The sequence below is a fragment of the Charadrius vociferus genome, unplaced genomic scaffold (assembly GCF_000708025.1).
Source record: "Charadrius vociferus isolate BGI_N301 unplaced genomic scaffold, ASM70802v2 scaffold32, whole genome shotgun sequence".
NCBI lineage: Eukaryota > Metazoa > Chordata > Aves > Charadriiformes > Charadriidae > Charadrius > Charadrius vociferus.
In genome coordinates this window covers 4,073,500-4,091,849 of record NW_009647856.1, presented here as the reverse complement: position 1 = coordinate 4,091,849, position 18,350 = coordinate 4,073,500, and the positions used below count along the sequence as shown (strand labels likewise).

Sequence of the window (18,350 nt, the reverse complement as noted above, 5' to 3'; positions counted from 1 at the left end):
ACACCCCCCCCCCCCCCCCGGTTTGATCTGATAATCAGCTAATTTATTAAAGTAACAATCTCTTGGGAGACAGTCTTTGCCCAAAAGGCAGTTTGACTGTGTATGGCAAAGTTAGGTCAGACCATTGGTGCAAATCATTCTATTACTATTTTCTGAATTTCATACTGCCTGGATTTATGCATTATTAGTCTCCAGAATAATGATCACCAGCTGGAGTCCGAGACCATGATCAGAAGAGCGGCAAACAGGGCAGCAGCCTTCAGGCTGTGCAGCACCTGAAACGCACGCCGTGCTTCACTAACTGAACTTTATGAACTTATCTACCAGGAAGAGTCTTTAAGTAACCCTGTTTTGGCCTCACTTTTTATTTTTTTATGTGTTTCTGGTAATTCTTTAATTCTGAAGACATTTATTAGAAATTAGGGAGGGGGTTTTGACAAAATGAAATTGGTCACGGGGGTGCATAGGAAACCATCACGCCATTCTTTCTTTTCCCATGTGCATTCTCTGAGTTGATTTTTATATTAGTTGCACCACACGTTGCTACATGCTTATATAGATACTAATGCCCCAATTACATAGGACTCAGATCAATACCATCTGGACATTTAAGATACTTAACTGGATCTCTAACTTGACCTGTGCTGCCTCCGTAATCAGTAAAGAGAAAAGGCATCCCTTGAGAAATGGTTAGGTCACCTAAGATTTGAATTTCTGCTCTTTTTACTGCAGAACGTACCCCTAAGATGGGTCACTTCATTAAGTGACTTAAGTTAGAAGGAATCAGCTTATCGTGTCTGCTGCCTGTCATCTGCTTCTCAAGGGCACAGCACTAACTAGGGACGGGTATGTGCCATCAAGGCTTCATGTAGAGCTCTGTGTGGTCAGGGATGTTTGCCCAGAGAATGTGGGTTTGCAGCCCAGCTATGGCACCAGAGTAGATGGAAGCAGCTGCTTAGAAAGGGCTTTGTTTTCAATTTACTAGTGAATTTTCATTCGGGTGCTTTTCCTTGTCATGTTTTCCTTGAGAAAATACTGATGTTTATAGAAATGCAGGGGATGTTTCTGTTACAATTAATATGTCTGCATAAACTGCCAAGCTGCTGTCTCTGAAATAAGTTAATGCTACACCTTTTATGAGTGTTTTGGGTTTTGCTGTCTCCTGGTGTCTAGTGCTCATCGTTTCCAGTTAGTAGGTGACCTCAGCCACCTTCCACCCCCAAATTCACAGGAGATGGTACCTCTGGGACATCGCAATGCAGGAGATGAAGAATTTTTATAACATTTCTTGAAATCTTATTTTTCACACCAGCCTTACATTTTCTAAGAAAGAAAAATGCCTACAAATTTGTATTTTCTTGGTGGGACTGCTTGGAGTGAGACCTTAAAAAGAAATCTGTTAATTGCTCCACCATGGGTCCCAGCTGAAAAGTTTAAACATTTGATAGCAAACTCTCAGTGTTTCCAAAACAGAAGGATTATGCCACTTAATTTTTGTTTATCTGGCTATTTTGTTTTCCCCTAGTTTTGCATCTCAGAGGGAACTTAATTTACTTACTACACTCATACTTGTTTTCTTTGTGAATTAGTGCTAAGCTGAAATATCACTGTTTGGACTTTCACGTGGAATCAGTAGTTCAGTTTCCTGATGTCCCTCTGGGGACCAGCTTCCCTAATGGACCACATGAATTTGATACCAGAGAGGAAATTGAGAGAGACAAGATATTCTGTTGTGATGCCATAGAAAGCTGTAATTCATTTTGTATGCATGTTTTTTTTATTTACTTCATGGCTTCTCTCTGCATTTGAACTACATCTTTCACTCAACACTGTTTTTTATCCAAAATAAAGTAAGCCGTCTTCCCTCATGTTTCAATTAGACTATGTGACCTATAGAAAAGAGTATGAAGCATCTGAGTTCTCAGACATGCAAAGAAGTCTCTGCATGGCAGCACTTCTGAGCTGAAATATCTTAGCATCAGTCTGAAGTAATTTACTTTGCTTCCCCCACACATACACAAATCAAAGTCATATATAGGAAATTTATGTTAAAGTTGGTTTTCTTTTCCATTAAATTCAAGAGCATATTCTCCACTGTATTTTGTCACTGCTGGTAGTGCTTTCCCAGTGCAGATATCTGAATACAAAAGAAAAAATGGAAGAGTACTTTAAATTTTCTTACAGTTTAGAGAAGCCACTGAGAGCTTCATACAAAAATCAACATTTTTTCTATTTGATTGTTTTATCCAGGGGACAATTCTCTTCTCATTGCTTTAGTGTACATCAAGATCATGATCCTTTTTTGCATTTGTAATGGTCCTAACATATTATAACTTTTTTTTTAATGCCTTCCTAGCAAAAGCCTGGTAATTTGCAATTTAAAAAAAATATTATTTTTTTTAAAAAACTTTTATAACAGCAACAGCTCTACATTGGCTCAGCCACTGGAGTTTCACAGCTTCCTTTACACCGCTGTGATGTGTATGGAAAAGCATGTGCTGAGTGTTGCCTTGCGAGAGACCCTTACTGCGCCTGGGATGGTTCATCTTGCTCACGTTACTTCCCCACTGCTAAGAGGTAGGGACAGTTTCAGATGTCTGCATGGTTTGCTATTTGTTTTAACTGATGGTCTCAATATGACCAGAGGGCTTTGGAGATTTTTCATGGGATGGTTAACTGGAGCCCTTTCTCTTCCAAAGAAAACATAATTGTGGGAGTTACAAGCTATATGAAGTCTTGGTTGATTTAAAGTGAACACTGCTACTTCTTGGGTTGGCTTAAAAAGCTGTTGTAAAAAAAAACATTCAGAAAAGAGTTGTCTCTGAAATGGATTCATAACTTTATACTCAGTAATAAACAGCAAAAAGAAAGAATTCCCTTTCTTTAACGTTGGGAGAGAGCTTGATATTAAACTAAAAGAACTACTTGCCCAAGTAAATTGTCCTGCATTTTCATTAATTCTAATTCAAAGGAAATATTTATAAAGTGTTTGGATGTGAATGCAAAGTTATTTTTTTAGTGATATGTAGCATTATTGTTATTATTCAAAAGTATAACTTGTACATGTTGATGTGTGTCTAAATGACCAGAACTACCACTATTTTACATTCACTCTGCACTGATGCTAAAGGCTTTGCAATGCAAAGGCTAAGGGAAAATAGACTCTGCAAGTGAAAAATATAATTTTTATAAAAAATGTACAAGTCCTAGTTGTCTGATATGAAAATTTAAAATAGTATTTTCTTTGCCTGCCTTTTTCCCTGAAATTCTTTCTCTTAAAGCATGTAAGCTAGTTATTGAACAGCTCTTAGTTACTGAAGTAGAAATTGTGAATAAATGAATAGATAATCTCTTGCAAGTAAGAACATACATTGGGGTAGTGTCGAGATTCCCATGATAAATTGGCTAAAATGATAAAAAAGTGTTCACATTAAACTGAATATGCCAAACATCTCACACATTTAAAGAAACAAGGAGTCCAAGGGTTTATATACATAAGGAGCCTTTATCTTTATTTTAAAATTAGTAGCAAATACTTATTTGAGAACGTAGGGATTCCAAATTCCAGATTTAGATTGGTTGTTGCAGGAGGTGAAATGTGGTAAAGGGTGGGAAGTAGCATTTGTGTCACAGCATTTTCAGATGGTGGAGATTAAAATTTCAAGGTTTGCATTACAATGTATCCTAAACACATAGTGATGACAAAAGAAAAAGCTGCTTATGGAACATCAGGTTCTATTTTGCACCAGGAAATAGAGTTAATCTGAGACAAGCTTTTTGTGAAATTCTTCAGAAAAGAATTAAAAAGGAGAAAGTGAACCGTCCCAAAAGAAGAGCTGGTCAAATTTTCTCAGCTGTGTGGGCTAAATTCAAATTTGTGGTGGGAGCATGGCAGTTCCTCTGTAGGAGGAGTGGGGAAAAAGAGAGGAGGGGGAACAGCGAGATTTTCAAGGACAGTCTGAGAGATTGATTTGATCTGAAAGTTTTAAAGGTTAGAAGTCAGTGTGGTTCAGTGCTACCTCTGAGTCAAAGCAGACAGTAAGGTCAGGAATCACTGAATCACTGTTCTCTGCTACCTCCCCACTAATCTTTATCTCTGAATCTCATCCTTTCTCAGCATTCACTAGCACCCATTCCTGGTCCTAGCCCATCTCAACACCAGTAGAGCACATCGTCCAGTCATTCATCTGCTTACACTGATGGAAGAAATAGGGCTCTTTGTCTTTTCCTTATCCATCTCTCCAGCTTATTAAACAGCAGACCGAGCTCACTGTTGCCATCAGGGGTAAAGGGACTGGGACCTCTTCTTACAGGGATTAAGGGGCAGGGTTAGTGGGGCCAAACTATGTTGCACAGCTACAGGAAAACCTTGGGGTGCAGAATTAACTCTTCTTGAGGCCACTATGAGAGAAAAAGTAAGTCCTGGGAGGCTGAGATCCTGACAATGCATTCAGGAGAAGCCGCTGTGCCCCCCTGCTTCACCCCATTTTTCCATTGGCAGCAGCAGCAGAGTAAAGGTCTGGGTTACTGGGGGAGACGATCCCCTGTTTACCTGGTACCTGCTTTACCCGCTGCCTCAAGCCAGATTTGAATGTGTCTATGACACAAGCAGCATTGCTGGAAACAGCTTAAATGTCAACAGTTTCCTAATAATGAATCCATGTAATTTTAGGCTCCAGAAATATTGGGAAAGTTGAGTCCTGAGGCAATTGCACAGATGCTTTACTAATAGTTTGGGGTTTGGTTTTTTTTTTTTCTTCTTTTTTAAAAAGGAGCTTTTATGAGCCATGATTTTAATTTACTTTTCTTCCTTTGTGTATTTTACAAGTCTAAATGACAGTTCAGAGCTCCTGTAGTATGACCATTTAACTTTACCCCATGCAGATGTGTTCTGGTTCATATTTCATACATCTTTGTGTTGATAGAATGGTGATATGTGCGACATTTTCCTGAGATTCTAACTAAACATCTCATCCAAACTCCATTGACAGTAATATGAGTCGTTCCACAGACTTATTTTCTACAAATAGTATCCTATAAATATGCTGCATTTCAAAATTTAGGAAGGAGTAACAAAATTTTATGGTTCCTTATGTTTTGTTGTATTTTTATTCATTGGTAATGAGTAATATGAAGATGATATCTGAAATTAGGCTTAGTACATTTTTTGAATCATGTATCAATCAACAAAAGGTTCCTTCTTATTAAAGCATGCTAATTCACTAGGATAATTTTAAAGAAGTTTTTATTCAGGAAGATAAAAAATGCACATTCTGATTTTTTTTTTTTTTTTTCAAGAAGAAACCCCAACTGTTGCCATATTTTACACAACTAATTTCAGTTTTAACATTTTAGTAGTCTTCAGTGGAAAAAAAAATGGTTAAAATCTTTCTGCCAAGAGGAGTCAGCGGTGCAGTTGATGGTGCATCTGTGAGAGCTCTTAGTATGTGCTGATGCTGGGCTGTTAGTGAGAGTCTGCAAACGGGGTTAGTGAACAGAAGAGAGATGGTCTCTGTACTGCAGAACAATGGCTTTTTAAAAATGTGGGTTGTTGTCACAAGGGAGTGACCAATAGTGCTTTTTACAAGGCTACTTGACTTTTGCATATCCGTTGCTGGATGCCATAATCTGAAATCACAGCATTGTTCAGCAGCCTAATCCTCTTTGTTCTCCTTTAATTTTGCAAGCCCTCAGGCTTTCTCTGATTCCTAAAGTAAAGTGCTCACACTTGAAACACATCTTTGTTTGCCTTGTTCTTTTTTCTTCTTTTATATGAGACGCTTTTCTCTGGCTTAGTTGAATTTCATGTCACAGCTATTTAAATAAAAATAGGAGCAGACAAAGAGAGAACAACAAATGCAAAATAAAACTGTATTAAAAAGCTTTCTTCTTTGAAATACAACATTTTTTAGCACAGATCAATATGTTTTCCAAAAGACCCAGTGGAAATCAAGCTGGGGAAGGAATATACTATGTTAAATGGATGTGCAATAAAATCTAGAACTCAGACTCAAGCTACAAAGGATGGAATAAATGACATTTCAAAATCTTCCTATCTACCTTTTTTATTCTGTTTATTCTAAAGACAAAACCATTTGCAATAGTTTAGGAAAAGGGTTTTTTTTCAGAAGCATTTTTGTGAGATCTGTAGTGGCTGAAATTTATTTATTTTAATTTAGATTTTGTAGAAAATACAGCACTTTGATATTCTTTCAAAGTCACCCATCCTAACATTTCTTTCAGCTAGAAGATGCCATTATACTTAAAGTATTCTGTACTTGCAGAAAAGCTGTAGCTTCTTCATGGGTTTTTTTGGTGCATGTTAAACTGTACTGTTTATACTTTGATCCCTCAGCAGCCCCTGTATCTATGAATCAAGTAATGAATTTGTCTGTGATCAATATTACTAAAAAAGCTAAAATAAGCTTCATAGGATCAGTGCAAGAGACACATTTACCAGTTTCTGAAGACTTTACCTGTAAATCTGATTCTATAAACCATGATAAAGCATAGAATATAGCAGTCACACTGTGATTTCCTTCCTAGTGTTGTTTAGGTGCACTTGTGACCTATGTAATTATATATATATATATATATATATATATATATCTTCCATTTGTTGCTCTTCAGCAATGGCAAATGTGATGTGAATGCTGACTACTGAGAAGGTCACTAACAGTTTTCAAATACAATATTTGCAGACGTACTAGACGACAAGACATCCGAAATGGAGACCCACTTACCCACTGCTCAGACCTGCAGCATCATGGTGAGTTAGGGGTATGACTGAAGTACAACTAATTTGTATGTAATTTACAGACTGTGCATGAGTAGAAAGCACAGGAATGAATTGGTGAAATTGTCTTGAACATCTGGGAAAGATGAATATAATACATCATTATCCCAATTTAGCTTGCTTACAATGGGTTGGATTGGACATTAAAAACTTTTTTTTTTTTTTTTCCTTGTTTTTCCTCGAGTTAACAGTTTTAAGCATTTTAATTTTTCTGCTTCGCTTACCTGGTAATACCATACCATCAGGCTAGGCATATTATGTCAGAAAAGAGTCATATCTTCTTCAGAAGAGCAAGAAATATGTACATGTTGTTTCATACAGTTTGCATAGGATGATAACCAAGCACATTATTGATTAACTTTGCTGACTATGGGATGGTCTTTGCTGTAGGTGCCACACTATCAGCCCTTAAGATCAGGATGCTCCTTGCAGTGGGCCTGTCCCATGTGCTTTCAGCATGGGTTTTCTTTGACATCATTTGGTTGTGGTTTTTGTTTGTTTTTTCATTTTCACAGTGTGTGGACCAGATCTTTCTTTCTTGAATTGTTTGGCTGATAAACTTCTCATAGTCACTAATTTGTTGCTAAACTCTTCAGAGCATCTTCACTCAGAAAATGAAAAATGTCCATTTTGCCATAAGTGAAGAGAACACTTAGGCAACACTTCCCTCTGCTGGAAAAAAAAGATTAGTCGTGTTTGTGGTACATCTATAATAACAGTTAAACCACTGGACAGATTTCTGGGATAAATAAAGAAGAGGTGGCTGAAAATGGAGATACCTCAAAACCCTTATGTCCTTCCAGTCCTTGTAACAGCAAGAATGATAAATAGTCCACAATCGTATACTTTTGTGTGTAATTCACCACCATTACGTTTCAGTAATAGTTTTGTCTGTCTTCCTTCTTAATGAAACTCACAGCTAACATTACTATAGATTTTTCTTTTTACTTCTTGATTGTCAGACTCAGGCCAAGCTACTCAGAGGTGAAAAGGGTTTGGAAAACTGCATGAATAGACTATGGTCAATATGTGGTTGTCACATTTTGAGAACTCATGAATGCGCAACTAGTTTAGATTTGAACCAGTCAATGTGGACTAGTAGAAATTTCACAAATTTCCAGTCGCATGATATCTAGTAATGCTTATACAGTGCAGATATATATAGTAGGGTTGCAATGACATTTTCAGTTCCCAAAAAGGAAAATTTCACCATGCACTAAACATGGATTTTATTACCAGCTGAAGCACATCTTAGCTTCACCTTTTTACTATCTGGACATGTTACTCGTGAGTAAAATGATGGTCTGGGCTACCAAAAGTCCAGGGTTTTTTACCATTCTCTTTCCTTTGCTAGCTGTGCTGTATACAACTGTATGTCTGTTCTTTATCTTCATAGAAAAAAGAAGGATTGCAAAACACTTTGGGTTTTATGTCTTCCCATATTTGGTATACATATTTGTCTGAAAAGATATCGTCTGTTCAAAGGGAAGAGAGTAATCCAGCTCAGTTTTTTCATGACGATAAGCATGAGAACTCAAAGTCAGGAAAAAGTGATTATGTGGTACACCTGATCACAAGGATCTTTAGCATAGCTTTGCCAAAATAAGCAGAGCAAGTGTGAGACAAGATAACACTGAAATTTTTATGTAATGATGAAATGAAGACAGCGTAATTAGAAGAATCAGTAACTTACAAAAAATCCTGAGGAAATGCAGTTCTAGGTCCTAGACTTTAAGGATGCGCTGTCAACATACTTAATGAATGTTTTAGATTGTTCTTGACATTTTCTCTAAATTAATTCTGAATTGAAAATCTATAAAATTTTCCTATATTACCTTGTCATTTACAAATGATCAGGCATTGTACAGACAGCTGCATGGCCCATAAACTTCCTATGCCAACTTATGCTGAGTTTTTTTCTTGGTTATGATTGGTAGATTCCTGGACAACAGATGAAGAATTGAGTTTGTCTATAGCCAAAAATAAGCTCCAGCAATCATTTACTACTTATCCGCACTACTTGCATTAACTGCTAGTTAATTCTCCATGTGAACCAACAGAAACAAGAAAAAAGAGCAATCTCTTCACATATATCTCACTTTTAAAGAAACTTACTTTGGTATCAGTTTGAAGCAATAATGCTTTTAATAAGGTTTAGGTAGCTCTTTCAGTTACCCCTTTGTGCAAACATACAAGTAGTATAAAATGACTGCACAGCAACATTAGAGGGAGCTGAGGATCCTTAGCTATACAGGTATTTGGTGAGACATTAATGTTTAAATCTAAATCAAAAGCATGATTACCTTTGTGTCAGCTAAAGAACTTTTTTTTTTTTTTTTTAAGTGTAACATACTATTGCTATCAAGAAATTAATGAAGTTCTTTTCTTGAAGAATTTGTAAAAGAAGAGGCAATTTTTTTAGGTGATTTATCCCAGGGGAAGCTCAAAGAATCACTCCAAATTTAACTGCATAGTGAGATTCAGTCATCTGCAAAGCAATCTTGGTATAAGTACTTGGCCTTTCATACTTCTTTGGTTATGTCAGAAATTATGTATTTAAAGGATATTTATCAGGGTAGTAAACTGATACTGCTGTCGGGTTCATTTTGGGAATTACAGCTCTCAGACAGGATTTTGGGTTGAATTTCATAACCAACTTCATGACTTCTATAGTTTTCTAATTCCTCCAGCTGCTCTTCTGAACTTCCCAGACTTTCATTCTTCCTTCTAGTCTCTTCAGCTTCTCCCTCAGTCCCAGAGCTGCACTCTTATCCTGTGATTATTCCATTGCTCCGCTTACTTTCTTGCACTCCACGTGCTCAATATTACATGAACTTTATAGACATTTCTGGATCTGCCTTCTGCTCCCTTAAATCATGGAAATGGAATTTGAAGGATCTATTAAATCCAATCCTTCCTCTTTCATTGCATGACTGTCACCTATACTGTATTTTCTGGACCTGTGACAAAATTTAAAGGGGGCTTCTGCCACTTTCTGTGGTGATCTCTAACACACTGTAATGCCACGGACCAGATCGAAGAAAACACTCAGAAGTTTGAAATGGCATCAGAGCACCCACCTTCAAGGTAACTTCCATGAAAATGTGTGACTAACTTCTTAGATACTAAGAATATCCTTGGTACCTAAGTTTTCCAGCAGAAACTTCTCTATATACTTAAAAATATGCTACTGCTCTTGAGCAGTAGGACATTTGCCAAAGAAATATCTATTTTTGTCCTTTGTATTGATATTTAGGATCTAGAAGACTGTGTCCTGGGATCTAATGATGTTACATGTGCTCTGCTCCTGTATAATTCACTTGGCTATGCTGTGTTCAGGAAAATATAGTGAAGTGATGCTGCAAGCCCCCTAATAAGTAACCTGCTGGTTAAATCAGCTATTTAGGATGCGGGAGAAGAGGACTCAAAAGTCCATTTAGGCTTAGGAGGTTGACTTGACAGCTCTACTTCCAATCCAAGCACACAAACTATCAGATTGCTCTTGTTGAAGTTGGGCCATTCTGCAACTATGATTCAAAGTTCCTGGAGCTTGGGAGAGAGGAATTGAAATGGAGCATGCATCCTAGAGTGAAATCCCTGTGTTTCCATTCTTTATTCTTGAAGCCTGTAAATCTCTGTTTCGCAGAAACATCTCTGGAGTAGTAACGTTTGTGTCCCAGGTTATAAAAGGGAACATTTCCTACTGACTGTCTTATGCTGCAGCCCTACATGTGCTCTCTGTTGTGGATTCCAGTTCAGATATCAAACTGCCTCTCGCTGACTGTTTGAGGACCTTAGGCTGCCTGCTCAGCCATGTGAATTCTGTTCCTAAATGTGAGCACCTAACTTGAAACAGAAGAGTCAGGACATCAGTCAGCCATGTGAGAAGTTGAATCTGGACCCACGAGTTATCAGCCAATCATTTTAATTTTCTCTCTTTATCCTATCACTTCTATTTATTTTCAGTTAATCTCTTTACATATTTCCAGTTCCTCTATTTCATTGACACAAATTCACCCACGCTCCATCTCAGAACTTTCCACTGGTATTCTTTTCTTCCAGCTGTCTTACCCTTCTCTTGCTCTGCTTTCAAATTCATTCCTCCGCTGCTCCCTATCTTCCTGGCCCAAAGCTGCCCTGACATTCTTCACAGGGATGTGGTTTCTGAGAGATGTCATAAAAGTTGTTTCGCTTAGTTGTTTATATCGCACCCCACTTACTTGTTGGAAAGGTTCACAATCCAGCAGAGGAAAGCAAGCTAACCCATTCCCTGTTTGTTTAGTGTTAATACGGCATTTGATGTTTCCTTACTGAGAACTGGGCAAGCACCAGTTGCTATTCTGTCCCCCATTCCTTCTCCCATCCTCTCTCAGGGCTGCAAGTCATAATGGAAAGACATATGATTGCTGTATCAACATAAACAAGGAGCTCAATTTTATTTTTACCTTTGGATCAGTCATCTAGCTAACAGCCTGTGTTTGCTAAACAAGACGGCCAATATGATAAAGGCACAGTGAAAGCAAACAAAACTTGACAAAGGATTTCTCTGAGATGATTTTAATTAGACATCATTTTCCTGTTAAAACATATCAAGAGAAGTTCCTTAAAGATTTCCAGTGCTAAAGATCAAAAGTGGAAAAGGGAAAGAATGACAAATAATGGCAAAGAGACAGGAAACCCCATGAGATCAACACAGTGTTAAATAGCTTACCAACCCCTTCCTCCCCATCTACTCTCCAGGATTATTGCACTGGTGCCACTTAAGTCCATAACGGCATTTTAAAGAGCTAAGGTTGAGAGTTGAAATATGATGCCTTACAGCCTCTGCGGTATTGGAGAAGAATCAAATGCCATATAAGTCCTATAGCTATGTGATATTTCCAGCAAGTTGATGAATATCTTGAAACATTGTTGTTACAAAAGGAAGTAATTTATTTAACTTTCTTTTCCCCTCCCACAATGTCTGGTTTATTAACCTCATTACATTTCCATAAATTATATCAGTATGAGAGGAAATGATTAATTGAAGATTGTTTCCTCAAAAACATTATTCCTGGTCATTAACAGCTTCACCAAACTGCAGTGCCATATAATCTAAACACATTATACTACTTTTAAATAGCCTCATGTTTTATTACTTTGCTCTAAAGTATTATGATCATAGAGCCCAGGAGGCATCATTACAGACATTCTGCAACTACACCCTGAGTTTTCTCACTGTGTACAGTTTGCTATTAAAAATTCTTGTCGTGTCCTAAATGTTTTCCTTGATGAATAATAACGAGGTTTACACAAAATTTCACAATGAAATTCATTAACTTCACGTATTGAGATGTTAACAGCTGTTAGGATTTAGAAGGCAAAAATAATAAAAAAGAAGCCCAACCTACCAGGGATCCTTACAAAGACAGAGATGTTGATGGAGATTTTCCAAATGCCATATTGATATGGGGAAATTTTTCTTTTAGGGTTTTTATCTTTAAACACCTTAAGGAAGCCTAATTTCTAAACAAACAAATTCAAATGGCAATTAAGATTTAATTCTTTTTTTTCTTGATTAACAGATAACCCAAGTGGTCAGACCCTGGAGGAAAAGATTATCTATGGAGTAGAGAACAGCAGCACTTTTCTCGAGTGCAGTCCAAAATCTCAGCGTGCTGTAGTCTACTGGCAATTCCAGAAGCAAAATGATGACCGCAAAGAAGAGGTACAGTAGAAAAAAAAATAAGAGGTGCAACTAGTCTTCTCTATGAAGATACACTTGAACCTGAGTCCTTCCCAGAATAATGTCCATCTGTATTTTAGTTTAGCAGAGTTTCTCTGTAATCTCATCATTTCTGCTGTTCTTCACCATATTCTTACTCTTATCACCATAAAATCCCATAAGCTCTCTAGTAGGTTTTACAGATTGTTACATCAGAAAACATTCACGTCCTCTCCCTGGTCAAACCCCCTGTGAAACACACTCGTTTTCCTTTAGATATCTCTGAAATACAAAAAGTTAATATTTTATCTCAGTGCCACCTAAAGCATTATATAAGGATTATATTGAACTTAAATAATACAAAGACCTTAAAACTGCCTCTAAAAAACGTCTAAGTGCATTCATCTCATTATACTGTTTGACTGAAAGGTAGTGTAACGGGGAGTATTTCCCGTGTGCTGCATGATGTAAGACTTTACTGCAGATAAGACAGAGACAGAATGAAGTGGACATGAAGGTATGAAAACTTACACATTTTTTTCATCAAAAGCAATATTCACAGAGGCAACAGCACTGCCTTTCCCCGCTTGCATTACCCTAAGCTGATACTGTATTTTTCTCCTTCTCTTGTCACCAACATTCTTATGTTGTTACTCGCCCTCATTCTCAAGTAATGTTACTATGAAGCTAGGTCACACATATCTTAAGAGAATAATCTACTCTGGTAGGCAGGGAGATCAAACTAGAAAACAAAACCTTGTTTGTTGCACTGAAGTATTGGTAAATATAGTCAAACTACTCCAAACATTTATTTTTTTTTTAAAGCATGTACTAAATACTTATTTACATTAGCAGATTTAGATCCTTTGGCTGTTTACTTTATTTGCATAAGTAGTAAATGTTTTAGAATTTATTCTTAGTGGCGACAGCAGCAAACAGGTTTGTGCCCTTTCTGTCTGCAGCAACATGTGCGTTCAAAGAATGAAATTATATTCCTAGATATTAATTAATTCAGAAAAATACAGTATTTTGGACAGCTGCTTTTTGACTCTTAAAATGTTGACATTTAATCCTTATTGTTCATTTGTAAGTAATCCACTTATGCAGACGCCAATTCTATGCATAAGGGCTTTTGTAATAAGGAACAATAGGAAGACAGAGAACCTTTCCCACATATATAGCTCGGCTTGACTAAAAGATAATGATAAGTGTGCCCTCGGTAATATAGCCAAGTGCATCCATGTTGACTCTGCTGATTACAGGCTTGCATCTTCTGTAATCTTACCAGCAAGTCCACCTGACAGAGCTGATACAGATCTTTGTTCAGCAGAGGTAGGGACTAAGAAGTCAATTCTTAATCCCCCAAACTCTCTTTGCAACACATCAGTCATTTTTTCAGAGTATTTGGGCCTTCCATAACTATGATGACTGGCAAAGGGTTTTCCATTCGTGTGGTTTTGGGGGATTTTTCGCCAAGTTTTACCAGTTGAAAGGAGCAGTACTAAGGAACAAGTATGATTAGAGAATAATTTTGCACATATATGAAAGATAACCATTGAAATTACCACTTTTTTCCAACACAGATAAAAGTAGATGATCGCATGATCCGGACAGAACAGGGCCTATTGCTACGAAGTCTTCAACGGAGAGACTCTGGTATTTATTTTTGTCATGCTGTGGAGCATGGCTTCATGCAAACTTTGCTCAAAGTGACCCTAGAAGTAATTGATACTGACCACCTGGAAGAGCTGCTCCATAAAGAAGACGACGGTGATGCCTCCAAGACCAAGGATGCCACTAATAGCATGACCCCCAGTCAAAAGATCTGGTACAGAGACTTCATGCAGTTAATCAATCACCCCAATCTCAACACAATGGATGAGTTCTGTGAGCAAGTTTGGAAAAGAGACCGCAAACAACGCCGGCAAAGGCCTGCCAACGCGCAGGTGAATACAAATAAGTGGAAGCACCTACAGGAGAATAAAAAAGGTAGGAACAGGAGGACCCATGAATTTGAGAGGGCACCACGTAGTGTCTGAGCTACATTACCTCTAGGAACCTCATCCAAGTAGAAACTTGTATAGACAGATAACTGGAAAAAATGCAATATTCATGAACTTTTTCATGGCATTATGTGGATGTTTACAAGAGTGGAAAGTTCAAACAATTTCCACCAGGTTTAAATAAAATCCATTTCTAACTTTCCTAGTAAGTCCTTCCTTTCGGCTCTGATCCTAAGACCAGAAAGACCAGAGTTTCAAGGATGATAACTCACCCGGACCTAGCTTACCGCTCAAAAAGTTCTGCCAGATTTCAGCAGGCAAGTTTTGATTTCTCTTTTGCCTGAGATATAAACAAAATGCTGTATTTCATGCTGTCATCTTAAGGAAAAGAAAAACAAACCCCACCTTTCATCATCAGCACTACCATTTCTAGACTTATATATGAAACTGCATGAACTCATTAAGCTGATGAACGTCTAAACACGTGATTGGACACAGGGATTTTGTTCTTGTTTTGTCTACCAGTTCTCCTGTTTATGTGTGCTAGAAGAGGAAAAAACAATACTGAGTGAGATTGTTTGTGGAAATCTGAACAACATAAGCCATCCATCATCTGGAAGAACAAAAAATGTGGAGTACACTGGCCTACTACTGATGACTTCTTTCAGCTTTGATCTAAAGATGTATTTTATTAAAACTATAATTTAAATGTACTATGAAAAATATGCAGCAAACATTAGCTCTTTTCTAAAATAGATTAGACTTTTTGTCTTAGAAATATTGTACTTTCTAATTATTGGTTTAGAGGAAAAAAAGACAACTTCCAATTATGAGCTGCTTTACTCTTTTGTTTGGAAAAACCTTCAAGGGGAGCTAGTCACACTGCAGTTAACCTCCTCCCCTCTCAGTAATCTATATGACATGTAACTTCAAAACAACTTTAAAACTAAGCTATTTTAACATGAAAGTTGCTGTATAGCATGGAAGTCTTCTGCATTCTTTTTTTCTAAGTATGGTATTTGAAATGATTCAACTTGTATAATACCTTGCTATAGATTGAACCAATGAAGCGGAGAGCATTGATTTTCAGTTGTACATTTTTTTTTTTTAATTAAAAAAAGTAAATAGCATTAAAATACCCTCTACTAATTACACTCTTGCTTTCTTGGTTCGTAAATATTTGTGAATGCTAATATTTAAATACTGTGGCTCATAGACTCTCATATATCCCTAAGCAAAGCTCGCATTCAGTTTAAGGTGTTTTGTTCCCAGCTCAGTGGTAGAAATATGTCCACACTACTGATTCTCAGTGCTCCATTCTTTCTGTGGGCCAGATCACCCAAATGCAAAGAACCAGCACTAGGCCACGTAAACAGTAACCTCAGAGTCAACTGTCTGTTTTAAGATCTAAGGGACAGCTTTATCTGTGGGCGAAGTGTGCTGCAGTAGTAAATTGGTGAAGTTCAGCTTAAGATTAGTTTATATGAACAGATAATTTGGTCCTGCACTTCTGTCTTACTCTATATATGGGAGAGCAACAGAGTAAAACAGACAATGTATGTGCACCGTAAATGTCAGTTTAGGGTTATAATTAGTGGGTTTATTCACCTCAGCACAGATGTGCCTTTGGTCCCCAGTTCTATGGTGTCCAGTTCTTTTGAGGTCATCTTTCTCCAGCCTCCCATATTTTATCTTTGTAGAGACCATAAATGACATAATTTCAGGTAATGTCATTATGGGGAAAATTACTAGAACAAAGTCCTTAGTTTGCTAAAGGAGCTTTTATATAAAAGTGTGCCTGTATTGATGACTGATCTGTTTTGTCGTTATTCACTCCAGATTATTTAATTTATCAATCACTACACCATCAGCCTTATCAGATGCAATATAACACAACTGCTGTGACAGCATCTCTCACAATATGTCCCAGTCTCCTTGCCACTCACTAATTCAAGTATCCTTCTGATTAGTGAAGCCTTGGCTTCTTGCCTTTATAGCAATTGGATTTTCACTATCGGCCCAGTCACTTTATCCCCTTTGAATCTTTTGCAGGGGATGAACTTGCGAGATTTTTTGTCATTTAATTCTTCAGCAAAAAAAAATCATTGAATAGACCAGGACAAGGCTGTAAGGACATGATTTAGGAAAGCGCTTGGGAATTTAGTTTTAAAGCAACTTTAGGTCTCTCTTATGTTTAATCTGACTCTTGTGAACTTTAATGTGCTGTTAAATTCCCATACTTTCATGTTGTGCTGAATAGGGATGAATTAAAACATAGGTTCAACTATGTGCTTTCCTGTACAGAAGTAGTAATTTTTCAGCTCAGATTATGTTTAATTTCTGAGCATTGTTGTCAGCTAAATTATTTAATTGTAATCACAGAACACTCTAACCTTTTGTGTAAGGCTATTGTATACCATCAAGTCATTGGAATCCTCTTTGTTACAAAAGGAAACAGTTTTAAAATGAACCTCAGAGAATTCAGTGGGAAAAGTACAGGATGTTTTCAACTGACCCTAAATGACTTTGTCTCCCTTTTTACATCTTAACGGAATTGCTGTGTAACTTTTTTTTGCTCTGCCATGTTGATAGCAACTGGTTCTACAGCAACTTGTTGAAAAAAATCAAATCAAACCCAACCTCTTTCACCACCGCTGAAGAAGAAACAGATTAAATTAAGTCAGGATTCCAAAATATATTTTTCTATACAGAGAAAGAAAATCCGTGGGAACAAAATTACACAAGTTGCAATGTTTTTACCGTAACCTGGCAGTCTAATTGGACAATTGATATGATCAGATCTTACAAACTTCAGTCCAATCCTCACTGACATGTGCAGTCTTGTTTATGTCTTTGTATTTGCTTATATAAATAAGAGGGCAGAAGATCAAGCCATCAGTGAAAATTTTTTATTTTCAGGTTATTTTATGGTCAAGTTAAAATAACATTTAATACTGATGTGAAGTAAACTTTTTTTCAAAGAACATGAGCCTTAATGAATTCATGTATAGAAAGATGCCCTGCAGCTTCAGTAAAATTCATACCCCCGATTGTGTCATTATTGTTTAAAACAACATAAGGGTCGAAGATAAAGGTAAAAATGATATTTCTGTAAATCGTCAATAAAACCCTCTAAACCTCTAGTTACAGACTTTAGAAAAAGTAAGTAAAAAGTTCTGTTTAAGCTGGAGAGAAATAAAGGATTTCATTTATAATCAGAAAGATCTATTTTGATTTGGTTTAAGATATCCATTTGCAAGGAACACAAATGCATTGACTCTTATTCATCTACACTTTGCACTTGCATGGATCACTGAAGATGGGAATTTGTTCAATGGCTCCTAAAAACTCTATGGTTATGTTAAACTATAACATCAAAATGAGAAAATGTGCATCTTTGCAGAACAGAGTTAAATCTTCATGACCCAATAAAGTCACTATGTAAAAAAAAAAAAAAAAAATTAAATTAAATGCATGTGAATGCGCATTTACTGATCCTTTTTATGTATTATTTAGTGAATATCAATGGTATGTGTTTAATAGTTCAGTTTTTGCTACCTACACATTAGCCAAAAGAGATGTAAATATTTTTGACTAGATAAGGAGGTACAGTGTAAAGTACTGTTATCTAGAGGTACTCCATTTCGGTGTGTTCAGCATAATACTAAAATGCAAGATTTTGCCACACAGGTGATAAGGTGGTTTATTTGCTACATCAGTGCCAAAGTTATGCGCTTATTCTTTAAGCACATTCCTCACTGGATAGTAAATAATTCTACTTCTGTATTTATCACTTCAATTCAGATGGGAACTAGAAAACTGGAGAGAAAAAATGTAATGAAACTGC

General features: G+C 36.9%; 1 protein-coding gene across 1 annotated transcript in view; it reads left to right on the top strand.

Moving 5' to 3' along the window:
- The window catches only part of SEMA3A (sema domain, immunoglobulin domain (Ig), short basic domain, secreted, (semaphorin) 3A), a 168,045-nt gene extending 152,390 nt beyond the window's left edge, over positions 1 to 15,655 (top strand). Inside the window, exons 14-17 of the mRNA XM_009882930.1 lie at positions 2,420 to 2,577; positions 6,702 to 6,769; positions 12,361 to 12,503; positions 14,084 to 15,655. Coding sequence (XP_009881232.1) covers positions 2,420 to 2,577; positions 6,702 to 6,769; positions 12,361 to 12,503; positions 14,084 to 14,539 — 825 coding nt within the window. The 3' untranslated portion in view covers positions 14,540 to 15,655. The remainder of the gene's footprint in view (positions 1 to 2,419; positions 2,578 to 6,701; positions 6,770 to 12,360; positions 12,504 to 14,083) is intronic.
- The last annotated feature ends 2,695 nt before the right edge of the window (positions 15,656 to 18,350 follow it).